Raw genomic sequence first — 19,259 nt, 5'->3', positions numbered from 1 at the left:
TTACCCATCAAGGGACTAGTGCACAAATAGATTAGGCAATTTTGAATAATAATTATAACAGCTATGAATTCAACGAATATCTCTTTAATGATACCTAGTACTTTACACATTGAGAATGCAACACTGGAAGGAAAAATAATTCCAATAGTAGATAAAAATTCTCGCTGCCAAGGATCTTACAATCTACTAGGAGCTTACTCGTGTAACATAGTTCTTAAGATAAAGAAGACAGTAATGTCCTTGACAGGCCTCAGAAGGTAGTTTATGACAGAATGGGAATCAACATCATCTAATTCCAAAGGAATGGCAATTTCCTTTTTGCTGCAGTTACATTGTGAGGATAATGCAAAGAAAAATTACATACCCTATCCTGATAAACCTCACATTCTAAGCGGAAAAGACAGAGACACGTACTGGGGAACTGAACAATGAACAAAAGAATGGCACCCGCCAAGGACCAGGGAGATATCCAAACACAGAGATTTTTAAGGTGTTGGATTTTTCCCTTCATTTTGGGACTTGAAGTGGGAAACAAGAATGAGTGCTATGGGGAAGACACCATCATAAGTAGACTAACAAAACATTTTAGGATAACAGTTACTTCTGCTGGGAATGCAGCAAACATACTAAGGAGGACTTTATGGGCCGTCTCAATAAAAATCCACAGTGTTATAGTTATCCAACTGGGTAGTGAATGTATAGGTCCTTCCATTGTTAAATGTAACTTTTTATTACCTTCAAAACATGAACAAAAGGGGAGTGTTAAAGGAAAGATGTTAAATCTGGGGCAGAAAATGAACGAATACCGTCAAGGTAATCAAGGTCACCTAATATGACCCAAAGGAAATTAAACAGTGGTATTAAATTTGACAGTCCTTAAAAGAAAAACTAAGAAAATAGTAGCTCTGCTGCCTTTACCTTCTCCCCACCTCCTATGATGGGTCCCCAAAATGATGGGGAATGACCAGTACAGGGTACTAGCTTTGAAACTGAAAGCCCACACTGACAGGCTGCTGTCTGTCTGGTGCCTGATTAGAAAACAATCATGCCATTTCTTCCCACTTTAACCTTCATTTTATTTGCTGTGGTAATGGGACCCCAAATTCCTAGCTCTCCAGCCAAGAGCTTTATCACTAAGCTATATTCTCATCCCCCCCCCCCAAATTTCATTTATTGACAGTCTATGGATGAGGTCCACACTTTCAGTGATACAAAGAAAAGAAGTGTGGGTGGATCCAGCATTAACCATTTACTTTAAGTGAATAGATTCCTATCTTTTGATATCTCCATGGAGAGGGCAATGTCCAGCTCAGGTTAGTCAGATGACAAGCTCTGACCTGCACAATGGCCAGTGTGAAATAGCTCCCTCCCCAGTGTGATGAGTCTTACCCCTCCACTAATATCTCTTAGGCTGTATCAAAATTCAGAGCTGAACCTTAAATTATTCTGAGCTAGTGAGGGGGTTGTATTTCTTAGCCCTAATAACCACTTAAAAACTAGTAAAATTTAATTCCCTCAAGGCACCCATCCCGACAGAAGCCCTCCCCAAGGGCACTACTGAGGGGGCAGGTGTTGAAGTATTTTGGATGACTCAGACACCTGTTTCCAAATATTATCTAACTAGCTTCGCCCCCTTCTCTTTGAGCTCTCCTCAAGGCTTCGGTCTGGGGACACTGGAGCCTGTTCCAATGGGTAAACCGAAGTCTCTGCCTCCTATGCTGCAAATGAGGTACCCTGCATGAAAAAGGCAGTAGATGGGCCCTGCAGTACCTTGAGCCAGGACTAGGTGTGAAAAGTCCAGTTCTGACTCAAACCAGACCTTTAAAGGGGACGCATGCCATGATCCTGCAGAAGATCTGAAAGGCAAGGGTCCGGCACAGCTGTGACACCTCACCTGCACTTCTGCTGACTCGCGCGATTATGAGCAGCACTATCCCAAACACAGGCCCCGGGGAAACCATGTTTGTGAAGATCCTGATTAACCCGCCGAATTCAGGAAGAGCCCTTAGGCGGGGGCGGGGACAGGGCAGAGGCGTGGTCTTGCGTAGTGGGCGGGGCCTGGGAGGGTCTACCTATCGGGCCCCACCCTCAAGCCTTCAGTACGCGAAACCACCAGCGGCGCGGCGCGGCGCAGGGCGCTCCTCTCCCGGCCTCCGTAGTTTAAAAAAAAAAAAAGAAAAAAGAAAAAAAAAAACGGTTACCCAGCAACGAGATAAAACACTGGAACCATCCGCACCAGCTTGAAGAGAAAGAAGAGGTGAGGCAGTTTCCCCCACTCCCTCTCCAATGTGGAGGCTTCGCCTTTTTCCTTCGTGCCGTAGTCTCTCCGCATCTCCAACACTCCCGCAACTCCTGGACCAGATAGAGAGCCTGGCAAGCCCTTTCTCGGAGAATCTGGAACGCTAGGTCTTTGGCATCCCGCCCACGGTTTGACCTGCTTCCCCTCGACCGCCTGTCCTCCCCCGCCCGGTTCAGGGCTTTACACAGCTCTCAAGATTCGATATCTAATCTCCTGTTTGTGCCCAAAAGAGAGAAAGGGAAGAGACTCTACAGGCCTTGTTAAACCTCTAGTCCTCCAGCTTCGACCCCAACCAGCGCCACCTTTGTGCTTCTTGGGGGAGGCAGTGGGAGCCCAGGCCCGAAGCTCTCTTTTCTCAATAATCAAATCCTATGGCAGCCACCTTTAAGACAGTCCTCGAATAATAAGATAAAAGAAGGCCTGAGAAAACCAGAAAATAAGATTCCCCAAACATCAAGAGCTGACTCCCAAATACACGACCTCCTCTTTCTCAATCCCTCATCAGAACGCAGAGGCACTTGAGAACATGCTTCAAAAGTTGAGGCTGAAAAACAAGTGAAACTATTCAACAAATTATAATAATTTCTAGAACGACTAGGTTTTTGTTTGCTTGCTTGCTATTTGTTTGATTTTTGGGTTTTTGAGGCAGGGTTTCTCTATTTAGCCCCTGGCTGTCCTGAAACTCATCCTGTAGACAAGGCTGACCTTGAACTCACAAAGATCCACCTTCCCTTGCCTCCCAAAGTACTGCACTTTAAACAGTTTCTTCTCAGCAATGTAAAGGGGATTGATTATACCAGCTTCTCAGCAATCATTGTCTCTTCAATACTGTGGGTTGCAAAATCTACCCTCACCTCTTAAGGACAGAAAAACAAAGTGCTTAATATCTAGTGAAAACCGTGGTTCTCTAACTTTGAAAATATGTATTTGTCCAACTTAATGGATCTGGATTTATGATACTATAATTCACCAAGCATAGTGTTTATCCACCAGGCTGGCTCTAATCCCCGCACTTGGGAGACAGAGGCAGGTAGATCTCTGAGTTAGAGGGCAGCCTGGTCTACATAGTTACAGAACAGCCAGAGCTATGTAGAGAGACTCTGTCTCACAAAACAAACAAACACAAACAAAATAGTTCAGTGGTAGAATTCAAAACTCTAGGAGAAAAGGATAGACGTGGTGGGGTGAATTTGGTGTTCATTTATTTAGTATGTGCATGTCTATGGGCACAGCCTCCATGATGTCGTCTGCCTATGGAAGTCGGAGAACACTGTGAGAGTCAGTTCACTTCTGCCACAATAGGGTTTGCATGGATTTAATTCAGATCTACTGAGATAGAGAGAGCACCAGGACCTAGATTGTGTGACTTTTTTTCTTTTTAAAGTCCAAAATATGGTATGTGTGTTTGAGAAATGATTTGAGTCGTGATAGTGAGTTGGTTTGTGGAATTATATAATTTAAATTATATAATTTATATATTTATATATTATTTAATGTTATTAAATTATTATTATTAAATATTATTTAATAATATTTATATATTATTTAATGTGGTTTGTGATTATATAATTTAAATTAGGCACTTTTTACTGAATCTTTAGGTACCATATAGGCAATTCTTTCCGAGGAGATGTCGATTCCTTTCTCCAACACCCACTACCGAATTCCACAAGGATTTGGAAATCTTCTTGAAGGGCTGACACGGGAGATTCTGAGGGAGCAACCGGACAATATACCAGCTTTTGCCGCAGCGTATTTTGAGAACCTTCTAGAGAAAAGAGAGAGTAAGCTCTTTAAAAAAAAAAATAGGAATTTTAAAATAAACTAAGCATTTCATTATGGTAAAACTTAAGATTGAGGAATATACATGTCTTCAGCCTGTGGCCACCATGTACGTGCAAACACATATCTAGCACTACACACACACACACACACACACACACACATACACACACACGAACCCACACACATGGGAGCATGAAAACATACACACATACAAAAGAAAAACATTAAAAACCATGGTCATTGTGCAGAAAGCCTTTATAAGGCCAGTGTTGCAACTACAGCTCTTACTGTTTGCAACAGGCTGTGACAGTTCAGTCCCCGGCCATTCTCACTGTATTTCTCACAGATGCAGTATGGAAGGAGGTAGACCTATTCTCATGCATCCCTGCTAGCTGACTGCCTGTTCTTCCTGAGAGGATAATTTGCAGTTTTCTTTAAATTTTGGTTCTTCTCATTTGAAAGTATCATAAGTGTTATAAAAATAATTCAGCACTCCCTAGATTAAATAAACTGGGTTTCGCTGGGGTATATGAAACTGTTCTTCAGCGAAGGCACAGAAACAAACTGCTTTGGCAAGTGAATTGCCAGCTGGGAAGGTAATTTACATTCTATGTGCTTTCCAGGTCCCATCCTGCACAGAGACTAAGGTTCATGCTAGCAGTGACTTTGATTTTAAGCCAAAGTGAAGTCCCTATACTTCCTTTGTACAATGTACAGATCCTAGCCTTGAGGATTCATGAATATGAGGATCTGGCTCAGAGGTCAAAGGGGGAAAGAACAATTATCATGTTTGTGCTGAAAACCTACTCTTGCCTGGAACAATCATGGTATATAAGGTTTGTTACCATTACTTTAGGCAAAGTAGACTGGAAATACCCCTAAGCAAACAGATGTTCCTTCATAAATCATTTTACAGAGAGAGGAAACCCAGAACACGGGTAGAATAACTCACACACACTGAACAGCTCCACCCCCTGTCCCTTGTGATCCTGCCTTTGAAGAACTCAAAATTTCCACCAGTTTCCTGACTCCTGATGGCCTGTTTCATATCCAGTCAGGGTGAATGTTTGCTGCACAATCTACAATATTAGTAGGGGAAAGCTATTAAGATATATTGTCTGATTAAAAGTAATGTTTGTATGAACATGAATTTGGTTATTGTAACATTGACTTTTACAAATTCATGCAGTAAAAATCTTTAGTCATTTATTTAATTTTAGAACTCAGGAACATACTATTAAAAAAATATTTGAGTCATTGTTACCAGGTCACAGTAATAAAAACAATTGATGACTAATGGTCTTAGAATACTAGTTCTCTGATAAACAAGTGGCTAAAACCATTAAAAAAAAAAAAAACAACCACACCCACTTCCACTTACGTCAACTAAAGGTGAATTACCAACTGATACAGTATAAAAACTTAACCTTCACAAGTATAATCAAAATAAATGAGTGTGGACTTCTAAACCAACAATGTCCAGTCTCCCACATGGCAAGAATTTCCTTGCCACCGTTTTTCATGGGTGGCTAGCAGTCTTCATTTTTGTGACAGGAAACCTGTGAATATACAGTATAAGTGGTGGCTCAAGTCATTAGGAGAAAATGGACTTCTTAAATAGTATTGAGATCAAAATAAGAAAACAAAATTGTATCAATTCTTTATATCATAGCCCCAGATAAGTAATAAGTTGATTCCCGATTTAAATACTAAAAAAGAAACCATATAAATGCTGGGAGATACTTCATCCCTTAAGAAAAACATCTTGCTTGCCAAGTTGCTTCAAACTCAAATGCAACATGGTTGATGGAACAGATTGATGGAACTGACAGCGTAAGAAGTCAGCTTGTGTGTGACAAAGCAGCATGAAGAAAACAAAATAACAAACAGAGAAAAATGCTTGCAGTTCACATCCCAGGAGCCCAGTGAGTTAATAAGCCTAATAAATAGCTTGTAAAAATCATGTGTTTAACGCATTTATGTCAAGAGATAACAGTTCATACAAAAATAAACACAGATATCTCTTAACATGAAAAGCTATCCCAACTATCCCATAATAACAATTCCAATCAAAATTGCACAAAATTGGGCATATAGAGATGGCTTAGGGGATAAGAGCACTTCTGCTCTTCCAGAAGACCCAAGCTCAGATAGCAGCAGCCACCTGGGCAGCTTTACAACTGCCTGTAACTACAGTTCCAGGGGATCTGATTTCTTGTTTCCATTGGCACACACACAAATACAGTAATGAAAAACAGAAGAAACTACACTCAACTACCAACAACTACTATGTATTCTCAGAAAGCCAAAAGTTTATCAGTATGATTTGTAGATTAGGCTAAGACAAATAAGCCCTCATACTCATTCCTACTAGAGGTGGAATGTGCATCCACAGGAAAGGAATTCTGTAGTATCTTGTCGTCAAACGTATCTAACTGTAAGCCAAGAAGCTCCTCCTCTAGACATTCCATTATACTGTCATTCATTAAAACAACCCAAATATACATATTAGGTGGTTTTTTTTTTTTTAATTTTTGCACTGGCCCAAACAACAAAGCAAATCAGTCTTTAACCCATACCTCTAAAATTGTAAGCCAAATTATACCTTTCCTCTTTTAACTTGTTTATCTGAGGTATTTGTAAGAGTGGTGAAAGCTGACTAATATGCAGGGTTACTCTGGAAACTTTGTAACTGTATATAAAAGAATAAATCAAGTAAGTATGCTAGTGTTGGGAATAAATTGGGGGTGGAAAAATAATTTTAATAAGTTGCTAAGTATTTGTGAGCTCATAATGCTAAAACCAGACACATAGAATTCTTCATTGTCAGGTCATCCTAAGAAAGTGCTGGGAGACACCTGGTTATTTTGAAAGCTGGTAAAGGAATCAAATCTTTGACCTTGGTTTCATTTAAGAGCCATGTTTCAGGGTAATCAAACAGTTGACTGTTTTCTTTATCATGTCTACCCCAAAATTCCTACTGATTAATTTAATTTAGAACATTACCATTTTATACCCCTAAATAAGTTAAAGAACAATTATCAGTCCATAAAATAGAGCAGGATATGATTTGTCTTCTGAGAAGATCAAGTAGCACTACCAACCAAGTATTCTTGCCAAAACAAGGAAACCTAAATCATATGAAACCTGCAGCCCCAGCTACCAGTGTACAGGGAATTCAAGGGCAAATGACCCTGGAACGATCTCCTGTGGACACAGTCAGGAATATCTGCCCTGGAAAATTCCAAAGGAAAACTGGCCCAATTTCATCAACAAATAAACTGCACAGAAAAATACAGTGGTGGTGGATTTTCCACTAAATATTATTTTAAAAACATAACATAAGGCATTGTGTGTCCATTTTGAGGCTCTGATGTGACCAAGATAAGTAGACAAAAGCTAAATTTGAGATAGTTGGCTAGATACAGGATGATGGTGGTAAGGAATTGTTAGTGTCGTCTTACATGTGATAATGGTACATGCTTATTTTGTAAAGTTAGATATTTAAGTGTCTGTAGATTTTGTGTATGCAGATAATATGTAGATTAATACAATGTTTGGGGGTGGCTTGAAAATCATCAGAAAATATATAGATAAAATGATAAACAGCAAGTTGATAATTGTAGTCTCTATACATGTGCATGTGGGACTTGTTTAAGCATCTTACTTTTGGAGTTGGTAATTTTTCATGGTGGAAAGTTAAAGAAAACTATCTTTGGATAGAAATATTACTTGTCTATATGAACTGTTTATATAATGTGTCTCTTTTAAAAACTCTCCCTTCTTTTGCACTTTTCCAAACTTCCCGAGCCCTTAGTATAAATTTTATATACTTTTTTACATTTGCCAGTGCACATTTATGTCCATTTATTTAAAATACTGACATTTGTTCTGTGTCTTCCACTTTCTTATGAGTTTTATGAACACAGAAGTTATGAAGGTGTTTGGTGCTTTTGTAAATAAAACTAAGGGCTCATTCAGTGTTAGACTGATCATCATATTTTAATAATTACTTATGTCTACAGCACTAGGCTATTCAGTGTCAGCAAGATTTTCAACTGTCAGTAAAGAACCTCTGATTTGAAACAAGAAACTTGTGTTTCTGCATTGTTCTTGGTTCACTTTAATGAACACAAAATAAGCATAAAATTATTTTTGTTATTTAGAAACCAGCTTTGATCCAGCAGAATGGGGGGCTAAGGTAGAGGACCGCTTCTATAACAACCACGCATTCAAGGTATAGTTTTATGAACTTACCAGATTTAGCTATATTTTTCTATCTATAAAAGAAATTGTTATGGTCTCCCCAAGTTTTGAGAAGTGTGTCAAGCATTAAATAACTTATTAAAATTTTTTATGATGAGAAATACTCTTCTAAAATATCTGAATTGAGTACCAATACTTAGCATTAATTTAAAAATGACAGCAGGAGAAAGGACTTGGTCATCACACAATTAGTCCCATCTCTTATTCTTTAAACTTGAGTATCACAAGTCATAAATTACATCTTACAAAATAGAACGCTATTAGTCCAATTTTTTTCATTTGCATGTTACAAAAAGACTAATTCAAATAGAAGATAATGATAGTTTTTTTCTTCAAAGTTAATCTCTTTAGTAACTGAACCCATTTTTATTATTAATAGTATTCTCAAAGATAGCCTTTCTTTTTTTTTATTTATTTATTTATTCATTATATGTAAGTACACTGTAGCTGTCTTCAGACACTCCAGAAGAGGGCGCCAGATCTCGTTACGGATGGTTGTGAGCCACCATGTGGTTGCTGGGATTTGAACTCTGGACCTTCGGAAGAGCATTCGGGTGCTCTTACCCACTGAGCCATCTCACCAGCCCCAAAGATAGCCTTTCTTAACCAAACTTGCCGAGTTGAGTTGAAGGCACGTATTACATGTAGAAAGTCGGTGTCTTGCTTTCACATCTCATAGGACTCTGGGTTTGTGTCATCCTTGGCAGTCAGTACATTATCTGTTCTGTGTTTGAGATGAGGAAGATTAGTTGAGACAGCTTATGTGGGGTCAACATCATTGGCATCAACTGGAAAACTGATAAAATTAATTCTCACACTAGACCCCCATATATCCAAATTAAAGCTTATATTTTAGCAGAATTCCCCATAGTAACTGAAGATACTTTTAAATTTTTCTTAAAATTAAAAAAAAAAAAGCAACAACAATAAAAAGCTGGGCTCAATGGCCTGGCTCTGTAATCCCAGCTCCTGCAGAGTCTGAGGCAAGAGGATCACCTGGCCCCAAAGGCTCAGTGCCAACACGAGTAGCAGTAAAACATATCTAAAAATAACAAAGATAATAATCACTATATAGACAAGGAGCACACGACTTTAATCCCAGCACTCAGGAGCCAGCAGCAGGCAGATCTCTGAGTTCTAAGCCAGCCTGATCTACAGAGTGAGTTCCAGGACAGCCAGGGTTACACAGAGAAACCCTGTCTTGGAAAACTAAAAGAAAAAAAAAAAAGAAAAGAAAGAAAGAAAGCATTCTGTCCTTGTGTTACATAGAAAATTCAGAGTGTTTGTTTTACATTTGGTTTCCAGGGTTTTATCTTATTCATTTCCATATGCTCAGATTTCTATTTTATGTGTTAAAGACTCTTCCTGAAGGCAGTGAACTAGCAGTGTCTCTGTTTGGTGGAAGACTGTACTAGCCATGTCAGAACTGACTGAGCTGGCTCCTCCTTTATACATATCCTTCTCCAAAAGGGAAACTTGCTTTCCTGATTTAATACAGTATTGTACCTTAATTGCATAAAGCAGTAATTGACATTTCCATGCATTTATATAAGGTACTTTGATCTTCATCCCCATTACTCTCTCCTCCCCAAATTCCTTTCTCTTCTGTAACAGTGACTTAGTTTTGAAACTATAATTGTCATTAAAAAGTCACCTTGGCTTCATACTATGGAATACAACAACTTTTATTGCCATTGTAGAAACTATCAACACTTTTTTAAAACTGTCATCAAGATTTGTTACCAAACTTTATCAGCTATTAGTGTGGGGCAGTGGTTTATCCCTTGTTTTTATTCACTTCCTTTTTTCCAAGACAAATTCTTGTTAGAAGACAAGAAACTTCCAGTTTCCCTTAAGCAGCATGGTTCAAGAGTTAGCCACTTTCAAAACAATGCCCATGTGACCCTTTGGTCTCATTCTAGGAACAAGAACAAGTTGAGAAATGTGAACAAGAAATAGCTAAGTCATCTGGAAGAGAAGAAACACCAGTTACTCCCTTCGTATGTAGTATTTTTTCATTTACTTTTGTATTCCTACACATAGTAGCATCACTAACCTTAAAGGTGTGCATAAAATATATATCAACATAAGAGTTATATTATTGAAATTAGAATTTTTCTTATAGATAATTAATTATATGTTAATCAGTGATAAACTGGAAGATTTTTTCAAAAACTCATTCTTCCTTTAAAGATCTAGATCAGAAAATCTTTCTATGGGAAGAGGCAGACAGATGAACTTGGATGCTCCTCTCATCTCTTAGATTAATATTCCATTTGGGGAACTTCTCCACCACACAAAGGCACAGGCTGGAGATAACTAAAGGAAAAATAATTACATACCACCAAATAAAATGGCTTTACCCAGTATGGCTTGCTCATGTTCCGTGAAAGGTCTTCTATAGAAATGCTTGCCTGTCTTGATATTCTACATCAAAGCCACCCAGAAAGAGAGAAGTCCACCCTCAAAGATACTACCTATCTCTATGCAGTGGTGTGCGAAGGCTATCACTTGGAGATAATTGTGCACAATGCAACATCATTTTGATAACCTAACGTCAGCCACATGAGAGTATTGAGACTAAGGTAACACTATAAGCCAGAGCTTTTGTGGTATGTTGCTTTATTCTGTTACTTCTCTGTAGAGACAGTTCAACATTTACTAATATAGCACATTATGTTAAAACAAACAAATACAACACATGATTGCCTGTATTATTTGTAGTCGAAACTAAGAAAGACTGGTCTTTGTGTAAAAGAATTCATTCTGTACAATATCACATTTCAAACCTTTGAGTTCCTTTTCAGGTCCTAGTATCTCAGTTAGCAACATTTGATACTGAAAATGAACATGCCCCTCAAGGAGAACTGTACTTCCCACCCACTGAGACATACTCTTTCTTACATTATTTAGTTATTCTAGAATAGTATCGACACAATCCACTTACTGCTGGCATCATATTTAATAGGAATTCAAGAATATGAGTTTGTGTTAAGGTCTCATTGATTTTTAATTTAAGAGTAATTCACTTGATTGGAAAATCATCTCAAAGAATTTTATGCCAGTGTATTTGTATTTACAAGTTAAGGAGCTAAATGTATCTCACTGTTTGTAATGAAGGGGATCGAACAGCTCAAAGGTCCATCAATAGGTGACTGAGTGACTAAATCACTGGAGAGTGACATCAGTGCAATGAAGCACAATGGTCCTGTCCCTCCCATTCAAACTGAGCAAAATAACCCACAAAGGAATAGCACAGAAAAGAGTGCATAGATTTGTTGTTCCAGGGAAAGTAGTTGAAGAGCATTGTGATTAGCATGGTCTTGTTTTAAAATGAAAAACATGTCTTCATGTAAATGTACTCATATGGAGAGAAAATTTGGAAGGATCCATAAACATACATAAATATACACACACACAACTACAATTAATGACTACTTCTTAGGAAGATTTGGGAAAACGAAAATATTTCAACTTTTCAAAACACGTGATGACTTGGGAATTCTTTTTTTTTTTAATTTTTAATATTTTTATTACATATTTTCCTCAATTACATTTCCAATGCTATCCCAAAAGTCCCCCATAGCGCCCCCCACTTCCCTACCCACCCATTCCCATTCTTTTGGCCCTGGCATTCCCCTATATTGGGGCATATAAAGTTTGCAAGTCCAATGGGCCTCTCTTTCCATTGATGGCCGACTAGGCCACCTTTCGATACATATGCAGCTAGAGACAAGAGCTCCGGGGTTCTGGTTAGTACATCATGTTGTTCCAACAATAGGGTTGCAGATCCCTTTAGCTCCTTGGGTACTTTCTCTAGCTTCTCCATTGGGAGCCCTGTGATACATCCAATAGCTGACTGTGAACATCCACTCCTGTGTTTGCTAGGCCCCGGCATCGTCTCACAAGAGACAGCTATATTTGGGTCCTTTCAGCAAAATCTTGCTAGTGTATGCAATGGTGTCAGCGTTTAGAAGCTGCTTATGGGATGGATCCCTGGATACGGCAGTCTCTAAATGGTCCATCCTTTCATCACAGCTACGAACTTTGTCTCTGTAACTTCTTCCCTGGGTGTTTTGTTCCCAATTCTAAGAAGGGGCACAGTGTCCACACTTTGGTCTTCATTCTTCTTGAGTTTCATGCGTTTAGCAAATTGTATCTTATATCTTGGGTATCCTAAGTTTTGGGCTAATATCCACTTATCAGTGAATACATATTGTGTGAGTTCTTTTGTGATTGTGTTACTTCACTCAAGATGATGCCCTCCAGGTCCATCCATTTGGCTAGGAATTTCATAAATTCATTCTTTTTAATAGCTGAGTAGTACTCCATTGTGTAAATGTACCATAATTTCTGTATCCATTCCTCTGTTGAGGGACATCTGGGTTCTTTCCAGCTTCTGGCTATTATAAATAGGGCTGCTATGAACATAGTGGAGCATATGTCTTTTTTACCGGTTGGGACATCTTCTGGATATATGCCCAGGAGAGGTATTGCTGGAACCTCCGGTAGTACTATGTCCAATTTTCTGAGGAACCGCCAGACTGATTTCCAGAGTGGTTGTACAAGCTTGCAATCCCACCAACAATGGAGGAGTGTTCCTCTTTCTCCACATCCTCGCCAGCATCTGCTGTCACCTGAATTTTTGATCTTAGCCATTCTGACTGGTGTGAGGTGGAATCTCAGGGTTGTTTTGATTTGCATTTCCCTGATGATTAAGGATGTTGAACATTTTTTCAGGTGCTTCTCTGCCATTCGGTATTCCTCAGGTGAGAATTCTTTGTTCAGTTCTGAGCCCCATTTTTTAATGGGGTTATTTGACTTTCTGGAGTCCACCTTCTTGAGTTCTTTATATATATTGGATATTAGTCCCTTATCTGATTTAGGATAGGTGAAGATCCTTTCCCAATCTGTTGGTGGTTTTTTTTGTCTTATTGATGGTGTCTTTAGCCTTGCAGAAGCTTTGCAGTTTCATGAGGTCCCACTTGTCAATTCTCGATCTTACAGCACAAGCCATTACTGTTCTATTCAGGAATTTTTCCCCTGTGCCCATATCTTCAAGGCTTTTCCCCACTTTCTCCTCTATAAGTTTCAGTGTCTCTGGTTTTATGTGAAGTTCCTTGATCCACTTAGACTTGACCTTAGTACAAGGAGATAGGAATGGATCGATTCGCATTCTTCTACATGTTAACAACCAGTTGTGCCAGCACCATTTGTTGAAAATGCTGTCTTTCTTCCACTGGATGTTTTTAGCTCCCTTGTCGAAGATCAAGTGACCGTAGGTGTGTGGGTTCATTTCTGGGTCTTCAATTCTATTCCATTGGTCTATTTGTCTGTCACTATACCAGTACCATGCAGTTTTTATCACAATTCCTCTGTAGTAAAGCTTTAGGTCCGGCATGGTGATTCCACCAGAGGTTCTTTTATCCTTGAGAAGAGTTTTTGCTATCCTAGGTTTTTTGTTATTCCAGATGAATTTGCAGATTGCACTTTCTAATTCGTTGAAGAATTGATTTGGAATTTTGATGGGGATTGCATTGAATCTGTAGATTGCTTTTGGCAAGATAGCCATTTTTACAATGTTGATCCTGCCAATCCATGAGCATGGGAGATCTTTCCATCTTCTGAGATCTTCTATAATTTCTTTCTTCAGAGACTTGAAGTTTTTATTATACAGATCTTTCACTTCCTTAGTTAGAGTCACGCCAAGATATTTTATATTATTTGTGACTATTGAGAAGGGTGTTGTTTCCCTAATTTCTTTCTCAGCCTGTTTATTCTTTGTGTAGAGAAAGGCCATTGATTTGTTTGAGTTAATTTTATATCCAGCTACTTCACCGAAGCTGCTTATCAGGCTTAGGAGTTCTCTGGTGGAATTTTTAGGGTCACTTATATATACTATCATATCATCTGCAGAGAGTGATATTTTGACTTCATCTTTTCCAATTTGTATCCCTTTGATCTCCTTTTGTTGTCGAATTGCTCTGGCTAGGACTTCAAGTACAATGTTGAATAGGTATGGAGAAAGTGGACAGCCTTGTCTAGTCCCTGATTTTAGAGGGATTGCTTCAAGCTTCTCACCATTTACTTTGATGTTGGCTACTGGTTTGCTGTAGATTGCTTTTATCATGTTTAGGTATGGGCCTTGAATTCCTGATCTTTCCAAGACTTTTATCATGAATGGGTGTTGGATCTTGTCAAATGCTTTTTCCGCATCTAACGAGATGACCATGTGGTTTTTGTCTTTGAGTTTGTTTATATACTGGATTACGTTGATGGATTTCCGTATATTGAACCATCCCTGCATCCCTGGGATGAAACCTACTTGGTCAGGATGGATGATTGTTTTGATGTGTTCTTGGATTCGGTTAGCAAGAACTTTATTGAGGATTTTTGCATCAATATTCATAAGGGATATTGGTCTGAAGTTTTCTATCTTTGTTGGGTCTTTTTGTGGTTTAGGTATCACAGTAACTGTGGCTTCATAGAATGAGTTGGGTAGAGTACCTTCTGTTTCTATTTTGTGGAATAGTTTGTGAAGAACTGGGATTAGATCTTCTTTGAAGGTCTGATAGAACTCTGCACTAAACCCATCTGGTCCTGGGCTTTTTTTTAGTTGGGAGACTATTAATGACTGCTTCTATTTCTTTGGGGGATATTGGGCTGTTTAGATCATTAACCTGATCTTGATTCAACTTTGGTACCTGGTATCTGTCTAGGAACTTCTCCATTTCATCCAGGTTCTCCAGTTTTGTTGAGTATAGCCTTTGGTAGAAGGATCTGATGGTGTTTTGGATGTCTTCAGGATCTGTTGTTATGTCTCCTTTTTCATTTCTGATTTTGTTAATTAGGATGCTTTCCCTGTGCCCTCTAGTGAGTCTGGCTAAGGGTTTATCTATCTTGTTGATTTTCTCAAAGAACCAGCTCCTTGATTGGTTGATTCTTTGAATAGTTCTTCTTGTTTCCACTTGGTTGATTTCGCCCCTGAGTTTGATTATTTCCTGCCGTCTACTCCTCTTGGTTGAATTTGCTTCCTTTTGTTCTAGTGCTTTTAGGTATGTTGTCAAGCTGCTAATGTGTGCTCTCTCTAGTTTCCTTTTGGAGGCACTCAGAGCTATGAGTTTTCCTCTTAGAAATGCTTTCATTGCGTCCCATAAGTTTGGGTGGCTTCATTTTCATTGAACTCTAAAAAGTCCTTAATTTCTTTCTTTATTCCTTCCTTGACCAAGGTATCATTGAGAAGAGTGTTGTTCAGTTTCCATGTCAAGGTTGGCTTTTATTATTTATTTTGTTATTGAAGATCAGCCTTAGTCCATGGTGATCTGATAGGATGCATGGGACAATTTCAATATTTTTGTATCTGTTGAGGCCTGTTTTTTGACCAATTATGTGGTCAATTTTGGAGAAGGTACCATGAGGTGCTGAGAAGAAGGTATATCCTTTTGTTTTAGGATAGAATGTTCTGTAGATATCTGCCAGATCCATTTGATTCATAACTTCTGTTAGTTTCACTGTGTCCCTGTTTAGTTTCTGTTTCCACGATCTGTCCATTGGTGAAAGTGGTGTGTTGAAGTCTCCCACTAATATTGTATGAGGTGCAATGTGTGCTTTGAGATTTACTAAAGTTTCTTTAATGAATGTGGCTGCCTTTGTATTTGGAGCATAGATATTCAGGATTGATAGTTCCTCTTGGAGGATTTTACCTTTGATGAGTATGAAGTGTCCCTCCCTGTCTTTTTTGATGACTTTGGGTTGGAAGTCAATCTTATCAGATATTAGAATGGCTACTCCAGCTTGTTTCTTCATACCATTTGCTTGGAAAATTGTTTTCCAGCCTTTCATTCTGAGATAGTGTCTATCTTTTTCTCTGAGATGAGTTTCCTTTAAGCAGCAAAATGTTGGGTCTTGTTTGTGTAGCCAGTTTGTTAGTCTATGTCTTTTTATCGGGGAGTTGAGTCCATTGATATTAAGAGATATTAAGGAAAAGTAATTGTTGTTTCCTGTTATTTTTGTTGTTAAAGTTGGCATTCTGTTCTTGTGGCTGTCTTCTTTTAGGTTTGTTGAGGGATTACCTTCTTGTTGTTTCTAGGGCGTGGTTCCTGTCCTTGTATTGGTTTTTTTCTGTTATTATCCTTTGAAGGGCTGGATTCGTGGAGAGATAATGTGTGAATTTGGTTTTGTCGTGGAATACTTTGGTTTCTCCATCTATGTTAATTGAGAGTTTGGCTGGGTATAGTAGCCTGGGCTGGAATTTGTGTTCTTTTAGTGTCTGTATAACATCCGTCCAGGATCTTCTGGCTTTCATAGTCTCTGGTGAAAAATCTGGTGTAATTCTGATAGGCTTGCCTTTATATGTTACTTGGCCTTTTTCTCTTACTGCTTTTAGTATTCTATCTTTATTTAGAGCATTTGTTGTTCTGATTATTATGTGTCGGGAGGTATTTCTTTTCTGGTCCAGTCTATTTGGAGTTCTGTAGGCTTCTTGTATGTTCATGGGCATCTCTTTCTTTAGATTTGGGAAGTTTTCTTCTATAATTTTGTTGAAGATGTTTGCTGGTCCTTTGAGTTGAAAATCTTCATTCTCATCCACTCCTATTATCCGTAGGTTTGGTCTTCTCATTGTGTCCTGTATTTCTTGGATGTTTTGAGTTAGGATCTTTTTGCATTTTACATTTTCCTTGATTGTTGTGCCGATGTTCTCTATGGAATCTTCTGCACCTGAGATTCTCTCTTCCATCTCTTGTATTCTGTTGCTGATGCTCGTATCTATGGTTCCAGATTTCTTTCCTAGGGTTTCTATCTCCAGTGTTGCCTCATTTTGGGTTTTCTTTATTGTGTCTACTTCCCTTTTTAGGTCTAGTATGGTTTTGTTCATTTCCATCATCTGTTTGGATGTGTTTTCCTGTTTTACTGTAAGGACTTCTACCTGTTTGATTATGTTATCCTGTTTTTCTTTAAGGATTTGTAACTCTTTAGCAGTGTTCTCCTGCAATTCTTTAAGGGATTTTTGTGCTTCCTCTTTAGTGTCTTCTGCCTGTTTAGCAGTGTTCTCCTGTATTTCTTTAAGTGTGTTATTAAAGTCCTTCTTGAAGTCCTCTACCATCATCAGGAGATATGCTTTTAGATCCGTGTCTAGCTTTTCCGGTGTGTTGGGGTGCCCTGGACTGGGCGACGTGGGGGTGCTGGGTTCTGATGATGGTGAGTGGTCTTGGTTTCTGTTAGTAAGATTATTACGTTTACCTTTCACCATCTGGTAATCTCTGGGGTTAGTTGTTGTCGTTGTCACTGTTTAAAGATTGGAGCAGAAGCTGTGTTCCACTCACCAGCAGTCTCAAAATCCTGTGGCGGGGGTCGTGGGTAGCTGGCGGGTGTCAGCCGACCCTGCCCTCTAGCTACCCCGGTGCTGGTCCGGCTGGATGAGGCCTGTGGCCCTACTCAGGCCGGTTTCTGCTTCCCTAACTAATGCAGTCTCAGGTCCCACGCCGGGAATTCTTAAATATGTGTTTGTTTAACTTTTTAGCTTAAAAAAAGATACATCAAGGGCCATATATATATATATTTTCAGCTCTACATTTAGTATCCGTGGATTTTTCCATCTGTCAGTTATACCTAAATTTAAAAGAAATTGTATGTCACTGTTCTGCCAACCCTGATGATAAACCAAGTAGCAGTAGAGTAACTGTTTTTTGTTTTGTTTTGTTTTGTTTTGTTTTGTTTTGTTTTTTTGGTTTTTCGAGACAGAGTTTCTCTGTATAGCCCTGGCTGTCCTGGAGCTCACTTTGTAGACCAGGCTGGCCTCGAACTCAGAAATCCACCTGCCTCTGCCTCCCAAGTGCTGGGATTAAAGTAGGACTAAAGGCGTGCGCCACCACCACCCGGCATAGAGTAACTTTCTGTTTGATGCTCAACCTCTAAATGTATGCCTTTCATTGTCTAAACATCTAGAGATTAGAATTTATCATTTTTACTCTATCTTGTCTAATCATGATTATTTCAAAATAGTGCATCTGCTGATGTTAACACAGACATTGTACTTCAAGGATTCTTTCTTGCTTCCCCATCCTAACATAATTTCTCAGGAAACTTAAAATAGGTGCTATCTGGGAATAACAAGAGAAAAGACATAGACGATGATCTTATATTAAGACATAGTGAAGAATGGTAAGCTGAATCCTTCACTGTTCCTTTGGCATTCAGCCCTTGGGACACATACAGTGTGTCCCAAAATCCCCTCAGGAAGCAACAGACCTCAAGCAGTTGCATCTGTAAGCTGGCATTTCTGTGGCATCAAAATACAGCGTTCTGAAAAGTCTCTCACTTTCTCTCCTTTCAATGAAGGAGGAATCTACTGAGGAAGAAAGAGAACAGGAGGAGGCGGCTGCTCTCAAAATCCAGTCCCTCTTCCGGGGACACGTGGCTAGAGAAGAGGTAAAGAAGATGAAGTCAGATAAGAATGAAAATCTGAAAGAAGAGGCAGACAATTGAGACCACAGGTTTTACCCCCCGAAACATGAAAAGTAATCCAAATCCATCAGTGTTGTGGTTGTCTTTTCTTCTTCAGTAAGGAAGATGTGATGTTGTGGAATAACATTGGTTGCTGTTGTGGAAATCTGTCACGAGTGTTTGTTTAGTAAGCATGCCACTGACACACACCCCTTGAAGATTTCCCTGGGAACAGGAGGATTGGTATACTTGTCCCAAGCCTGTCTATAAACGCCTCTGAACTCAGCATCTGAACAGAAGTGGCTAAGGCTTCAGAGACCTTGGGTTGTATGGTCTAAAAGCTAACAAGTAAAGCCTCTCTAGCCCACCCCTGGAAACTGGAAACTGAGCTTTAAGCCATGTTTCTCTTCTGTGGTAACAGGGTTTTCTTTTTTCCTTTTTTTTTTTCCTCCTGGTGATGGTGGTA

At 39.1% G+C, this 19,259-nt stretch overlaps 2 protein-coding genes across 2 annotated transcripts in view; one reads left to right on the top strand and one right to left on the bottom strand.

The window, feature by feature from the left end:
* Window positions 1-2,121, bottom strand: part of Siae (sialic acid acetylesterase) — a 35,427-nt gene extending 33,306 nt beyond the window's left edge. Inside the window, exon 1 of the mRNA XM_021171650.3 lies at window positions 1,895-2,121. Coding sequence (XP_021027309.1) covers window positions 1,895-1,961 — 67 coding nt within the window. The 5' untranslated portion in view covers window positions 1,962-2,121. The remainder of the gene's footprint in view (window positions 1-1,894) is intronic.
* On the top strand, window positions 2,120-18,953 carry Spa17 (sperm autoantigenic protein 17). The gene is made up of 5 exons (XM_021172850.2): window positions 2,120-2,257; window positions 3,901-4,083; window positions 8,251-8,321; window positions 10,273-10,350; window positions 18,689-18,953. The coding sequence occupies exons 2-5, from the start codon at window positions 3,930-3,932 to the stop codon at window positions 18,833-18,835; spliced, it is 450 nt and encodes a 149-aa protein (XP_021028509.1). The 5' UTR covers window positions 2,120-2,257; window positions 3,901-3,929; the 3' UTR covers window positions 18,836-18,953.
* The last annotated feature ends 306 nt before the right edge of the window (window positions 18,954-19,259 follow it).

The sequence above is a fragment of the Mus caroli genome, unplaced genomic scaffold, assembly GCF_978045245.1.
Source record: "Mus caroli unplaced genomic scaffold, Mus_caroli_1 scaffold_11, whole genome shotgun sequence".
NCBI lineage: Eukaryota > Metazoa > Chordata > Mammalia > Rodentia > Muridae > Mus > Mus caroli.
The sequence above is the reverse complement of the archived record's forward strand: the minus strand, read 5'-3'. Positions and strand labels throughout refer to the sequence as shown.